The sequence below is a fragment of the Peromyscus maniculatus genome, chromosome 2 (genome assembly GCF_049852395.1).
Source record: "Peromyscus maniculatus bairdii isolate BWxNUB_F1_BW_parent chromosome 2, HU_Pman_BW_mat_3.1, whole genome shotgun sequence".
NCBI lineage: Eukaryota > Metazoa > Chordata > Mammalia > Rodentia > Cricetidae > Peromyscus > Peromyscus maniculatus.
The window spans coordinates 141,934,226-141,950,348 of NC_134853.1; the positions used below are offsets into that span (position 1 = coordinate 141,934,226).

A 16,123-nucleotide genomic window follows, 5' to 3' on the forward strand; every position below is an offset into this window, starting at 1 on the left:
AATCAAACCTGGGTTCTCTGGAAGAGCAACCAGTGCTCTCAATCACTGAACCATGTTATTTATTTATATATACACACATACACACACATATATATATTTTAATATTTGCGCTTGTGTGTATGTGGTTTCCACAAAGGCCAGAAGCAGATGTGTAATCTTCTGGAATTGGAGCTACAGGAAGCTATGAACAGCTTAATGTGGGTGCTGAGAACCAAACCCAGGTCCTCTGTAAGACCAGCAAATATCTTTACTACTGAGCCATCTCTCCAGATTCACAACCATAATATTTTTAAAAAAGGGCAGAAGGATGGCTAATGGGTATAGTGGTTTATTCTTATAATCCCAGAATTTGGTATGCTCAGGCAGGAGGATCACTGTGAGTTCAAGGTCAGCCTGGTCCAGTGATACCTTCTCAATGACAAAACAAAAAAGCAGGTCACAGTCGGTACAGTGTCTGCCCAACATGAAAGTGCTGGATTTAGGGGTTGGGGAGATGGCTCAGCAGTTAAGAGCAATTGGACCTGGGTTCCATTCTCAGCACCTACATTGTGGTTCATGACCACCCATAACTCCTGTTTCAGGGGATCCAATGCCCTCTTCTGACCTCCTGGGGCACCGGGCACTCATGTAGTACACATACATACATACATGTAGGCAAAACATACATAAATGAGTAAATGTAATAAAAAAAAAAAGTAGTGCTGGGTTTGATTCTTAGCTCACCAGAACACTAGGTGTAGTGCAGGTATTGGTGACATTTTTGTTACACTATATTCACCTGGCACTCACTCATGCAACTAATTAAATCTAAAGAACAGACAAACCCACAAAACAATCCTCAGTCTGAATTTCTTTGAATTTTAAAATGATTTGTTTAATTTCATGTGTGTGTGCTTGTATGTATATATGCACTGTGTGCATGCCCAGCAGTGACTCTAGAACTGGGTACTGGATCCCCTGGAGTTACAGATAGCTGTGGTCACCATGTGGGTGCTGGAAAATGAACCTGTGAGAACTGGGCATGGTGGTACAGGCCTTTAATCTCAGTACTCAGAGGGCACAGGTAGAGTTTGAGGCGAGACTGGTTTATAGAGTAAGTTCCAGGGTAGCAGGACTATATATAGAGACTCTGTCTCAAAAAAAAAAAAAAAATTGTTTCAAAAAATGTTATTCTCTAATATTTACTTTTAAAGTATAGGTCCAGACATTTTTCTTTTTCTTTTTGGTTTTTCAAGACAGGGTTTATCTGTGTAACAGTCCTAGTTGTCCTGGATCACTCTGTAGATCAGGCTGGCTGTAGTCAGAAGTTTTCCTGTGTCCTACCCGGTCCTGAAGCTGCTTATAAAATAATTACACAGAGGCTTATATTAATTACCAATTCTATGACCTGTTGGCTCAGGCTTCTTGCTAGTTAGCTCTTACAACTTAAATTAACTCATTCCTATTAAGCTGTATGTTGCCACGTGGCTGTGGCGTTACCTGTCTGCTGGCATCTTGTTGATCCTTGGGCGGCGGGCTGGTATCTCACTTTCTTCTCTCTCTTCCATTCAAATGTACTGCCTAATCTTATTCTGCTTCACTATTGGCCAAACAGCTTTATTTATCAACCAATCAGAGCAACACATATTTACAGCCTACAGAAAGATATTTCATAGCAGCAGGCCTTGAACTCAGAGGTCTACCTGCCTTTGCCTCACAAATGAGGGATTAAAGGTGTACTCCATCATCACCTATCTAAATCTATCTATCTATCTATCTATATCTATCTATCTATCTATCTATCTATCTATCTATCTATCTATCTATCTATCTTGGAGACAAGGTTTCATTGTGCATTGTGTAGCCTTGGCTGTCCTGGAACTTGATCTGTAGGCCTGGCTCACAGAGAACCACCTGCTTCTGCCTCCCTTCTACTGGGGTTAAAGGTGTGGGCCACCACTGCCAGGCCTTCCGGCATTTCTAAATGCACAAAATAACTCGTGGGCAGTGAAATGGCTCAGCAGGTAATGCCTGCTGTCAAGCCTGAAGACCTGAGTTTGATCTCTGGGACCCACATAGTGGAAAGAGAGAACCAATTAATGTAAGCTACCCTCTGATCATGCCCACACACATACACAAAATAAATAAAATACAATTAAAAGAAGTTATTAAAAATAACTTGTTGACAGTCAGGGCTACATAGAGAAACCCTGTCTTGAAAAATAAAACAAAACAATTTGTGAGTGGGGCATTGTGGCTCCTGTCACCTAGGCATGGGAACACGCCACGATGCTATTTCTCAGGAAGGAAATTTTGACACAGGAATGCCTGCAGCTTTCCTCAAGTATGATGTCCCCATACTACCTCAGATGTTTTCCTGAAGACAAGTAACGTGGTCATGCATTTAAATGCCCTTGAACAGGCTGGCCTGTGGAGCAGTTGAACTGTAAACTCCTCACCTTCTTGTTAAAGGAGGCGTGATGATAAAACTGAGCCTTGCTTACAAATTGCACTCAAATGCTTGGCTGCCTTGAGTCCCCTGGTTTTGGCTTCAGTTCTTCAGGTACTGATCAGGAGAGGCAAATTGGACAAGCTTTCATCATTGAAAAGCACGGCCCAACAGAAAACAGAACAAGTAAAATCGAGTAATTCTTTATTTTTATATGCTTGACGAAGAAGCTTTCGTTAAACTTCCCAGTGGAAAGCAGCATGACAAGCGGCCTCCACCTGCTCTGCTCAGGGCCGGGGCTCCCCCTTGCCCACGAAGTGAGGAGGAGGGGTGTATTTCCCCTCGCTGATTAGCTTATCCCGATGTTGTTTGATTTCATGCAGGCGCATTAACTGTCAAGAGGAAAAAAAGCATTAAGAGAAAGGGAAATAGGCCTCAGAAAGTGAGGGCTGGAGAAAAAACTCAATTTTAGTTTCACTGTTAAACTGGGGAATACTTTCATGCAAGAGGTCCTGTGAGACAGAGTTTACTTCTGTCTTTTGTTTTGTTTGTTTTTAAAATTTCCTAGCTGGGCATGGTAGCACACACTTTTAATCCCAGCACTCAGAAGGCAGAGGTAGAGGCAGGAGGATCTCTGTGAGTCCAGTCTGGCTTACATAGCCAGGTTCCAGGGCATCGACAACTACACCAAGAGACCTTGTCTCAAAAATAAATAAATAAAAAAAAATAAAATTTCTGTGCTGGGGCCTGAACCCAGGCTTTGTACATGCTAGGTAAGTGCTGCTCCAGACTTGAAGTTTACCATTTTTCAAGATTTTATTATTTAATCTATGTATATTTGTTTGTGTGTGTGTGTGTGTGTGTGTGTGTGTGTGTGTGTGTGTGTGTGTGCATGTGCATGTATGCCCACAGAGGTATGAACTGAGGGACAAGCAGCTGTACGCTGCCTGACATGGGTGCTGGAAACTGAATTGAATCCTTGGGAAGAGCAGCAAGTGCTCTTAACTGCTGAGCCAACTCTCGAGCCCCCTAAACTAATCTTTAAAGAACTAACTGAAAAACAAAGAAAAGAACTAACTGGAAATCAATTCTCAAACTTTTTTTTTTTTTTTTTTTTTTCTTTTTTTTCTTTTTTTCGAGACAGGGTTTCTCTGTGTAGCTTTGCGCCTTTCCTGGAGCTCACTTGGTAGCCCAGGCTGGCCTCGAACTCACAGAGATCCGCCTGGCTCTGCCTCCCGAGTGCTGGGATTAAAGGCGTGCGCCACCACCGCCCGGCCAATTCTCAAACTTTTTAATAGGTTCCTTTCTCTTTTGGTTTTTCAAGACAGGGTTTCTTTGTGTAACCATACTGTCTTTGAACTTGGCTGGCCTTGAACTCGGAGATTTGCCTGGCTCTGTCTGAGTGCCAGGATTAAAGATGTGCACCACCACGACAGACTCAAGATTTCTTTTCTTTTCTTTTTTTCCTTTTTGGTTTTTCGAGACAGGGTTTCTCTGTGTAGCTTTGGTGCCTGTCCTGGATCTCACTCTGTAGACCAGGCTGGCCTTGAACTCACAGAGATCTGCCTGCTTCTGCCTCCCAAGTGCTGGGATTAAAGGTGTGTGCCACCACCACCTGGCTCAAGATTTCTAATATATATATATATATATATATATATATATATATATATATATATATATATTACATACTTGAAAACTAGTAATTCTGACAGTCTCAGTATATAGAAGAAAACAAGTAATTATACTTTGTGAGCTTGTAAGCTAGTGGGTAAAGGAACTGTTGCCAGCCTGGAGACCTAGTTCAGTTCCTGGGACCCACGTGGTACAAGGAGAGAATCAACTCCACAAAGTTGTCCTCTGAACTCCTCCCTGTACTACCATGCAAATGCATTCACCCACACAATGAACACACATGCACACACACAAATCAATACATTTGTACATGTTAAAATGTCTTAAAATATTTAAAGACAGCTGGGCATTAAGAATCATGCCTGAGCTGGGTGGTGGTAGCACATGCCTTTAATCCCAACACTTGGGAGGCAGAGACAGGTGGATCTCTGTGAGTTTGAGGCCAGCCTGGTCTACAAAGTGAGTTCCAGGACAGGCTCCAGAGAAACCCTGTCTCGAAAAACCGGAAAAAAAAAAGCATCATGCCTGTTAATTCCAGTACCTGCAAAGCTGAAGAACTCAAAATAAATAAATAAACAAATAAGATTTAAAAAAAAAAGTAACTTGACACTCTTTCATTTTTTGGGGGGGAGTGGGGACCAGGTCTCACTATGTATCCCTGACCAGCCTGGAGCTTTCTAGGTGGTGATGAGATTAGACTTGTACCACCACACCCTTCTGTAGTGGGTAGCCATTCCAGCTTTGATCTGGAAGTTCTAACCCTCATTGAGGCTTCAGTAACTGTCACGCCTACAAGGCAGGGCCAAGAGAGGGCACTGAAGACCCGAGATCCGGATGTGCCACCTTCTCTTGGTTCCTGGACCCTGGACGCTGGAGGTAGACGGAGCAGAGTTCTCCAGAGAACACCGCTGGACTGCACTATGTCTTTTCCAGACCCTGCAACCTACCTATCCCTTCATTTGTAAGTTACGCCACTAAATAAACCTCCCTTTTAACTACATGGAGTGGCCTTAATAATTTCACCAATACCCTTCAGTTACTAAAAGTTTTTGATCCATATAACTAGGCTGTAAATTTAACAAAAATCCAGATTGTCTCCCTGAACTTGGAGATAAAATAAAAAATTTCAGCTAGGCATAGTGGTGCACACCTTTAATCCCAGCACTCTGGAGGTAGAGAAAGTGAGTTTGAGGCTAGCCAGAGCAACACACACACAAAAAAAAAATCAAAATCAATCAATCAATAAATAATTTCTATTTGATGCCAAAGCCTTCTTTTCTAAGATCGGGACCCACATGTTATGCAATTCATTCAGTAAGACCTTTTCCTCCCTGAACCTTGGGTCAAGTTTGCCTAAAGCAATGTCATTAATGAATGCCTCCATCTTCTTTAGAAATACATCCAGTTGGTTGTATCATGTTCATTGTGCTAGATCTACAGGGTTTGAGAGTTTCTCCAAGGAGGGTTCAATGACTGTGAAAGTTACATCCTAAATTGTTCTTCTTAAATTTTAAAAAATTACTTTATGTTATGTGTATGGGTGTTTTGCTTGCATGTATGTCTGTGTACCACAAGTGTGCCAGGTGCCTGTGGAGGCCACCTGGTGTTAGATGCACTGGAAATGGAATTATAGACAGTTGTAACCAGCCATGTGGGTGCTGAGACTGGAACCCAGCTGCTCTGGAAGAGCAGTTAATACTCTTAATGAGTCCTGAGCCATTTCTCCAGCCCCATCCAAAACTTTTCAACCAACCAAAGCCAGTGGGTATTTTTTGCTTTATATCCTACTGAAAAGATAAGGCCTAGGGCTGGAGAGCTGGCTCAGAGGTTAAGAGCACCGACTGCTCTTCCAGAGGTCCTGAGTTCAATTCCCAGCATCCACATGGTGGCTCACAACCATCTGTAATGAGATCTGGCGCCCTCTTCTGTATAAATAATAAATAAATAAATCTAAAAAAAAAAAAAAAAAAAGATAAGGCCTAAATACACAGGCAGTTCTGGCTACCAGGGACAGGTGAAGGAGAAGAGGAAGAATACTAGGGAAGAACAGGCCCTCCTCAGATCCAAAGGCTCTTAATTTCCTAAGTGCATGATGCTTCATTACAAAAGTCTTATCTGTGAGTAAGTCACTGCCCAAAGACCAACTGAAAACACTGCAGATGGCCCAAGGGCCTAGAGATGTATTTCAGTGACAGAGCACTTCCCTAACATGTGCAAAGCCCTGGGTTCAATCCCCAGCACGACCAAAAAAAGAGTAAGGGGGAGGAGGAGGGAAGTAATTCGGCTCCCATGTCCATTACTTACTCACCGTTTTGAACCGAAGGTAACATTCTTTGTAGTCTTCATATTCTATCTTGCATTCTTCTTTAGCCCGGGTAGCCCCAATTCCATGTGAACATTCTATCCATTCTTTTTCAAAAGCATGGCATCGAGAGGGAATCTTGTAGGGCTGTTCAGTGCTTTGGTATACGAAGTGCCGATCTAGGCTGATGCCCAGCCTCTTCTGCAGATCGAAGAAAGGCATGACTATAAAAGAAGAATAAGAGTGCGATAGAGTGAGATGCTTCTGAGAAAACACAAGAGCTCATCCGTGAAGTCCTAGTCCCCAAATCTCTTCTCACCAAACCTTGTTTTGTTTTTCAAGATAGGGTTTCTCAGTGTAGTAGCTCTGGTTGTCCTGGAACTCACTAAGATCTACCTGCCTCTGCCTCCCTCTGCACCACCACCTCACATGACCACCAACCTTTTTTTTTTTTTTTTTAAATAATATCTCATCTCGCCCAGGCTGACTTCAAGTCACTACTGTAGTCAAGGAGGGCCTTGATTTCTTCATCCTCCTGTCTCGACCTTCCAAGTGCTGGGAACACCAAACTTTTATTAGATGGGTTCTCCCAGTTGAATAATTAGGGGACTTTCACAAAACTCATGGAAAAAAAATTAAAGTTATAAATATGGATATTTTTGTCTAAGGTGAAAGAAATTTGTTTTTACTCAAGAAAAAAACAAAAAACAAAAAACCCAACAACCAGGAAAATGGAAAACAAAAAAGTATTAGCCCAAATTATTTCTTTACACTGTTCTATACATTCTTACCACCCCAACGTAAACGACACTTCTCTTTAGAAGCTCTCTAGAATCTAGTGTTTCTTCCTTCATAGACGTAGTCAGTCTGTCCTGGGCCGGAGAGATGCTCAGTGGGTAAAAGTGCATGCTGTTCTAGCAGAGGATTCAGGTATGACTCTCAGCAACCAAGCTGAGTGGTTCACAACCAACTGTAACTCCAGCTTCAGGGGATCTGATGCCTCTGGCCTCATGGAGCTATACTCACATGCCCATATTCACACATCCACACATAACTAAACATTAAATTAAAAAGTACTTTGTCCATTTCTGTAACAGAAATGTATGTCTTCTTTACTGGACTTTGCTTTTGAGAGCAAAATCAGAGCAGGTACTGGGCAACTGCTAAAAAATAAGTAAGTAAAATTAAAATAATATAAAAACCAAGCAGGAAATTTCAAACGTACAACTATAAAGGAATGGGTAAAATTCTGGTGCTTAGTAGAATATGACAGGCATTGAGAAAAAAAATAATACATGGATGGGGGCTGGAGAGATAGCTCTGAGGTTAAGAGCACTGGCTGCTCTTACAGAGGACCTGGGTTCAACTCCCAGCAATGGCAGCTCATAGATGTCTGTAACTCCAATCCCAGGAGAGCTGGTTCCTGCATACAGACATACTTGTAGGCAAAGCACCAATGTACATAAATAAAAATTAATTATTTTTTTAAATAACAAATGGAAAATACATAGTGATGTTGACAAAGAACAAAGTAATCCCACATGACAAAACTGCTTTAAGACTGGAAAGCAAGCTGGCACACACAACAATATCATCCTGTATGCACAGATTTAGTGAGGAATTTAATTTACAAAGTTCCTTCCCATTCCTTCAGTCATTTACTGTGCACAGTACAGTCAAATGGGGGAAATCAGCTTATTTGCTGTAAGCACTGGAGATCCACACTGGGAACTCAGAAAGAGACCTAAGTGTAAGAGTTCGAGGGAGGAAGCCCTCAGGAGACTAGAGAAAGTCTACACGACAACTTACAACTGCCTGTAACTTTAGTTCCGGGGGGACCCACATCACACACACACACACACACACACACACACACACACACACACACACACACACACACACACACACACACACACACACACGAGCAGTGAGTTCCAATACGGCCAAGACAATAGAAGGAGTTAGGGTATGTGTAGGGACAGAGGCGTCCTGGATCGGCTGCTGAGCCAAGCTCACGACACGAATGCAGAGGACTCAGGAGGACGGAGGACCGAAATCACTGGAGGACTCGGGTAGGAAACGGGGTGCAGCCTGGCGTGGTGGCTAATTTCAGCACTTGGGAGGCAGAGGAAGGAGGATCTCCGAGTTCGAGGCCAGCCTGGTCTACAGAGTAAGTTCCAAGGCAGCCTGGGCTACACAGAGAGACCCTGTCTCAGAACAGAAACAAAAAAGAAGAAGCGGAACGTCAGGGTAGGAGTAAGGCCAAGGCAGGAGTCCGGCACAAGGCGGAGCTGACACGGAGGGCCCGCGGGATTGTAGCTGTGGGGTGACGGGGCCTGGGAAGAAGGAGGTCACGCCCAGGGCCCGGGCCGCCCACAGCAAAAGCAGATTTGTCAAGGAGACTTCCTCGCGAAGCACCTTGGCTGTGCGGACACAGCAGCGCCTACCGCCCTACAGAAGCGTCCTTGGCAGCTCCCTGGACGCAGTTCACGACCGCCCGCTTCAGGGAGACGCAGACGCCTGCCGCAAAGGACACTCCACAGCGCGACGTTTACAGCGCGACGCCGCAAGTCGATCGCCAGCCGTGCCCCTGCGGGAACCGTAGAAACCAAGCGCGTCGATCTGCGCCTGCGCAGCCAGCGGCCCTGCCTCCGGACACTGACAGCTGATGAACTAGGCGACTGCTCGCTCTCAGCACTGTCACGACAGCTGATTGTTGTGCTCCTTGACCAAGGTCACACTCGGGAAAGAGTATTACTTTTCTCACCCCAAGCACACGTAGTAGTTAAGCCCGTGGGCCGTGACCCCAAAACACGTGTGTACCTTTATGTTTCCTAACCTCACAGTGCCTGTTTCCCTTTCTATTAGTAAACGTAATAACCTGCTGGAGAGATAGCTCAGAGGTTAAGAGCACTTGTTGCTCTGACAGAGGACGCCGGTGTAACTCTAGATTCAGGGAACCCAACATGTTCTTCTGAACTGGGCAGCACCAGGAGCATACACGTGATGCACACACATACAGACAAAACACTCATACAGCTCACACATAACAAAGTAAATCTCAAAGATAATAGCGGCTAGCATGGAAGGTGCACCCCTTTAAACCCCAGCACTTGAGAGGCAGAAGCAGGTGGTTCTCTATGAGTTCCAGGCAGCCAGGGCTACACAGAGAGATATTGTTTCAAACAAACTAATAGCTATAGAGTTGCTATAGGAACTGGTTTATACTGTGACATGGTGAAAATGTTCTTTGGCTGGGTGATGGTGGCTTACCCCTTTAATCCCAGCACTCAGGAGGCAGGGGCAGGAGAATCTTTGAGTTTGAGGCCAGCATGGTCTACAGAGCGAGTTCCAGAACAGTCAGAACTACACAGAGAAACCTTGTCTGGGGGGAGAGGAGAGAAGAAAGAAAGGAGGAGAAGAAAGAAAAGAAAAACGTTTCTTTGATGTTATCAGCTGACAGCTGCATAAAAGCAATCAGGAAGCTGAGACAGAAGGATGCCTGTGAGTTCAAGTCCAGCCTGGTCTACATAGCCAGATTCCATTCCCCCCAAAAAGGGTCTCTGGAGAAAATCCCCAAGGTCCACAATATTAATTTCAATCACTCCACCCACCCCCTTCCCCATCAGCTAGGTGCTCCACATGAAATCAGTTTCAATTCAGTTAGTTTTCTGAGCACTCAATGTGTGTCCAGCAAAATACTGGCTCATTATGGAACTGGTGAAGCATACTACAACACTAGTAGCAAGGAACTGATGACCACCCTTTCAGACCCAAACCTCCCCTTGTTTTTCTTACAATCCTAGAGCTAGAACCCAGGGCACCATATGCTAGCACATGCTCTATCATTGAGCTACACCTCCAGCCACTCTTTTATTGTTGTTTTTGAGACAGGGTTTCTTTGTATAGCATCTCAGGCTGTCCTGGAAATCTCTTTATAGACCAGGCTGTCCTCGAACTCACAGAGATTCTCCTACCTCTTCCACCCAAGTCCAGAGACTAAAGGCATGTACCACCAATGCCCAGATCACCCTTGCTTTCTTGTTTTTTGGTGGTAGCATCTTTTCAGTTCCTTAGGCAGGTAAAGTCAACCTGTTGTTTGAATCTTAGATGATCTTTTAATAAAAAACCCAGAGCCAGATATCAGGGTGAAAGCTGAAAGATCAGAGAAGCAGAACAGCCAGCCACTAGTTCTTACCTCTACAAAATCCTCAGCCTAAAGAGAGTGAGTTCCTGTTTCCTCATGCCTTATATACCTTTCTCTGCCCTGCCATATTACTTCCTGGGATTAAAGGCGTGTGTGCTTCCCAAGCAAAGGCATGAAATCTCAAGTGCTGGGATTAAAGGTGTGTGCCACTACTGCCTGACCTCTATGTCTAATCTAGTGGCTGGCTCTGTCCTCTGATCCTCAGGCAAGTTTATTAGGGTACACAATATATCATCACATCAGATTCTTTCCACAAATTTCCAATATATTTACTTCCAGTCCCCAGCTCTTCAGTCCATCTTGCATGACCAACCTTCCAACAGTACAGACTTTGTTTCTACTCAGAAGTATCATGCAGTGACAGTGGAAAGGAGGGCAATTCTGATGTTTCCTGGGCCAAACAGGGCCACTGTAAGGACATGATTACAAAGGCACGTGATCAGTGACGAATGATCCTCGCCCTCAGTTTGAGGAATAAGAGTAGCAGTGGGGAATCCAACAAACTGGAGCCCTGTGTTCTGTCTAAAGGTAGAAACAGCTACCCCATAGCCCATCTTACTGTTATGAGAGAACTAAGGTATCAAGTTTTAAAATGTTTTCTTTTTCTTTTTTTTCCCCTCTTTTTTTGGATTTTTGAGACTGGGTTTCTCTGTGTAAGCCTGGCTGTCCTAGAACTCACTATGTAGACCAGACTGGTCTTGAACTCACAGAGATCCACCTGTCTCTGCCTCCTGGGTGCTGAGATTAAGGGTGTGTGCTACCACACCTGGCTCAAATCTTGCAAATTTTCAAGAGAAGCTAGGAATCTGCTGTAACCCCAAGTACTGCCTAGGTGACTTAACTGAATTTCTACCTTGCATCAATTTTGTTTATCTTTGATGACAAGATGTCCATAGGCAAGAATTTCCTCAAGTGGGTTAGCTATCATTGGTTGTCAAACAACTTCTAGCCTTATTAGCTTACCAGACGCAGGAGAGACTTGGAGTTGAGACAGTCGTGAGCAGGGCAACCACACCTTGGCCAAATTGATTAGTTATGCACATCTCTTGTCTTCTGTTTAATCCCTATCTTCAAGTCAGGAAGAGGAACTTGGGGGAATCCCCTGATCTTTTTGTCCCTCCTTTCAATGTAACCACATTGAATAAATCTTTTTTTTTTTTAATTTCGCTATTTGGCTCTTTTATTGGTTTATTGAGGATGAGTAGCTGAAACCTGGCTTGCTGAGGCACACAGTCTGTGAGTCCGAGCCATTACCACATGCCAAGGTCCTTGTTGGGTTCCTGACAATAAAATAGTACAATTGTTGTGACAAGTGATGTTATATAAAGACTGGGGGTATAGCACAGCAAGAGAACCCTACTCAGCATGGACGAGGCCCTGAAGCACAGACACCACTCAAAAGAGGGAGCCCATTCATTCTGGCTAAACAGTGGAGTCAATGTTTCAAAATGCCACAATTCCTAGGTTTACGTTCTATTTCCAAATCTTGAGATATACTGTCTTCCACTCCCTCCCAAACTGCCTTCAGTTATCCAGAAATAAAAATTGTGTGTGTGTGTGTGTGTGTGTGTGTGTGTGTGTGTGTGTGTGTGTGTGTTGGTTGTATCCTTCTACTACCGAGTGTGGAGAAGTGTTAAACTTGAGGGAATGAGTCCCAGGGGACTGAACTCCAGGGACTCAAGGAGGATTCAATTCAGGTCGTCAGGCTGGGTGGCAGGTGCCATCACTCACTGAGCCATCTCTTGGTCTTAAGTTTGAACTTCTTTTGCCTTGAGTGCTACCACTATCTCCCCTCCAATCCATTCACACCCCATTTGTCTCACCAGTTCTGATGAACATTCCAATTCTTCTGATATTTTAAAGCACTTCATGAGGCCCTGCCAGCCCTATAAATGTCCGTTGTAGACCTAAGTGTGAACAGGTCCCCATAACTGGACGTATCATACAACAGGGTCCTCACAGGTAACAATGGCCTTTCCTCGAATGCAAAAGCTGGAAATCTTCAATTCCCAGACTAAGCAGGAACCATGTCTGAGCCATAGTTGCTATGGTGCCCAGGCTTCTGGAATTCTGTTTTTGGTCCCAAAGCAGAGATGTGAGCTTTCAGGTCTTCCATCCTTCACTTCCACACCTTCCCTCCTCAATGCTTCTTTAGGACTGTATAATGAAGTAAAGGACTTTATGCTTGTCTTCATCTCTGGGACATCAAGACTCCAGGACCCTTGTAACTCAGGCCTAAGGCCCCAGCCCAAACCCTCTGAACAAAATTCAGTGGCTGCCTGACGACCAGATGTCTGCGCTTCACCGATGGGGCAGGGTTATTATCTCAAGTACCCTAGGCATCCACTCACAGAACTTCTATCCTGGGCCCATTGACATGGTGGAAACTTTATTTAGGTGTCTTTACTGTTATGCAGATCTAAACAGTGTTAGTTTAAGAAGCCCGGCATAAGGGAAGGCCTTGATATTGGAAACTCTCAGGCTGGTAATTGAGCTATAGGACAGAAATCAAATTGTGTGAATTCCATTTGGAGATGGAGAAAATAGCAAGTTGAAAACGAATCCAGTAATCCAGGAAAAGCAAAGTGAGTTGGGAATAAGGCTGTCAAGCTCAAGATGCAAGAGCTAACTGGAGGGCAATAAATAGTCCATCCTTAGAACTCCCTTTTATGAGCCTTGCAGCTTGGATGGAAAGGTATCCTGGCAGTCAGGAGCTAAGGAACGCTACAATGTCACCATGAGCGTAGCAGTTTACAGCTCTGCTCTGGGGGAAGGTTTCCCCGGTGCAAGTGTATCAACTGTGCAAGTGTATCAACTGTGCAAGTGTATCAACTGTGCTCCGCTGGGGGACTTTCCCCAGTCTCACAGCTGGGCTCTGCTTCTGCAAAAATGGTCTCACCACACAACAAACTTTACTTGAGAGATTTGTTGGGAAGGAAAATTCCAGGAGGGTGGCTGCCTCTAAGGTGAGAAGCAGCAGCAAACTGAACAGGGTACAGAGCTTATATAGGGCTTCTTAGGGGTGGGACAGAGCTTTCCAGGTTGGCTTAGGATTGGTGGGTTTTGTAGCCTGATTCTGGGGCAAGCCCTGGTCCTGGGGATTAAGTCTGGGTCAGGGTGTTTTTCCTTGGCCCTTTTTACCCTACACCCTCGGGCCATTGGGAGTCAGAGGCAGGTTGTTCTCTGTGAATTTGAGGCCATCCTAGTCTAGTATCTATATAGTGAATTCCAGGACAGCCAGAACTATATAGGAAGAGTATGCTGGGGAAAAAAAACAAAACAAAAAAAGGACTCCCCCTTGGGCTAGGAATGTGACTTGGTTGGTAAAAGTGCTGGGTTCCACCCCCAGGGCCACATACAAAACCAGGTATCGTGGTGATGCAGACCCACAACCTCAGCACTTGGCAGGTGGAGGCAGGAGTATAAACTCAACATCACCCTCAGCCTCAGGGGAAGACAGCCTGGGCTACATAAAGACCCCGTCTCAATCCAAAACTTCCTCTTATCTTGATGTATGGAACTGCCTCTTGACTGGTAAAATGAGGGTTCCAGAGTGGTAGGATTCCACAAAGCCCTGGGAAAGCCAAGCAGGCAGTATGCTCCACCTGCCATACCTTCCCAGCATACATGACCACACTGGAGTCTGGGTTCAGAAACCAAGAGTTGTGACTGAGTCAGCAGCCCTAAGAGCAGGAAATCACCCTGCTTGCAGGCCGCTGCCTGGGCTAAGGAGTCTTCCCTAGCAGACACTCTGCTCTTCCATGGAGGCACCCAACACCTAACAACGCAGGGAGGTGTACACCCTTCTGTCCACTAGACTGACACAGCCTAGAGAAGGCTTGACTCATCTGACCTGGAAGTTAAGGGGAATCCTAGCTCACTGCTGAGCAGACACGTCCTTCAGCTAGCCACTCATCAGTTAGGAGACAAGAGATCATAGGTCAGAGTGATACAAAGAGCTCAATGTAGTAGTGGAAAGTCACAAAGACAGATGCATTACAGGACGCTATAAAAGCCTAAAATCAAGGGGTACGATGAAGTGCTGTGTGTGCAGTATACCTCCGAAGTCCTTACAATCTAGTTTAGCCATCCAGCTACTATTATTACCGTCTTATTTACATCACTTTAAATCTTTTGTGTGCACACACATTGAGGCCCAAAGATGTAAGGTGTTTTCCTCTATCATTCTCTACTTCAAGGTAGGGCTCTTAACCCCTGAGCCATCTCTCCAGACCTTTTCAGTTTGTTTGTTTTGTTTTGTTTTTGAGACAGTGTTTCTCTGTGTAGCCCTTGCTATCCTGGAACTCGATTTGTAGACCAGACTGGCCTTGAACTCAGAGTTTCATCTGCTTCTGCCTACCAAACGCTGGGAGTAAAGGTGTGCGCCACCACTACTGGGCTGCATTTTGAGAGCTCCAAATAACTCTGACTGGCCTTGAACTTGTAGTAACCATCTTGATCTTTGTACTTCTCAAATGTTGGTATCTTGTATCTTGGTGCAAGCATCCTTGACCGGTGTATGTAAACCATTTCATTAAAAATAACCCCAGAGGCTGGACTGTCTGTCCTTCGTAATTATGTCTATGTGTAGGTGTGTGCAGGTTGTATGGGTGCCTGAGGTCAGAGGTATCAGATCCCCTGGAACTGGAGTTACATGTGACTGTGAGTTACACAAAGTGGGTTGTGGGAACCAAACCTGGGTCTTCTGCAGGGGCAGTACATGCTCTCAACCACTGAGCCACGTGTCCCCCCCACCCCACCTCACTTGTTTTGTCAGACAGGCTCTCACACAGCCCAAGCTTCCAGCTTCACTGTGTAGCTAAGGGACTTGCCCTTCTCTTCTTACCTCCCCATCCTAAGTGCCGAGATACACACGGGCCACGTTTGCTTTCATGTAGTCTAGAGACCAAACCCAGGGTGTTGTGCACGCTGGACAAACACCATCAACTGAGCTGCCGCATCCCCAGCCTACTCTAACCCTGCCTGATTCTTGGATCACCTGGTATTCTTCCTCTGAGGCAGGCAGAGACATCATTAAGTAGATAGAGATAGCTCAGTGGTAGTGAACTTGCCTAGCATGTATAGAGTACTAGGTTCAACCCCCAGTACGGTCCAAAAGGTAGACTTATTAAACATAGGTGTGAGTCACTGCATCTAGCTGAGTAAATTAAGGAGCTCCCTGGACAGGTTTTTCTGAAATTACACATTCCAATGCATCCTTGTAGTTTTTGTAGGTTTTATCCTTAAGTCAGGATTTCCATAAGACAATGGAATTTCCCTATCTGGGAAATACCCTTAAGTTCTAGCCCTAGAAGTCAAAGTTAAAATAAATAAATAAATAAATATATTTATTTACACACACACATGCACGCACGCACGCACGCACGAACATATACATACAGGGTCTCATGAACTCACATAGTCCAGACTGGCCTTGAATACTATGTAGCCAAGGATGACATTGAACTTCAAAGACTCACAGGCTTCCAGGTCCCCTGTGTAGCCTTAATTCCCTTAATGCCAACCACAGAGATATCATACACCATGGTCCCAA

General features: G+C 44.7%; 1 protein-coding gene across 3 annotated transcripts; it reads right to left on the reverse strand.

Moving 5' to 3' along the window:
• Positions 1-2,615: 2,615 nt before the first annotated feature.
• Ndufs5 (NADH:ubiquinone oxidoreductase subunit S5) lies at positions 2,616-8,948 on the reverse strand. 3 transcript variants are annotated; one of them, XM_006996425.4, is made up of 3 exons: positions 8,810-8,948; positions 6,369-6,586; positions 2,616-2,820 (listed from the first exon to the last, which is right to left on the reverse strand). In XM_006996425.4, the coding sequence occupies exons 2-3, from the start codon at positions 6,582-6,584 to the stop codon at positions 2,716-2,718; spliced, it is 321 nt and encodes a 106-aa protein (XP_006996487.1). In that variant the 5' UTR covers positions 6,585-6,586; positions 8,810-8,948; the 3' UTR covers positions 2,616-2,715. The 3 variants fall into 3 exon arrangements, with proteins under 3 accessions (XP_006996487.1, XP_006996488.1, XP_076421124.1); XM_006996426.4 differs by having other exon boundaries at positions 8,781-8,918; XM_076565009.1 differs by lacking the exon at positions 8,810-8,948 and adding an exon at positions 8,740-8,762.
• Positions 8,949-16,123: the final 7,175 nt, after the last annotated feature.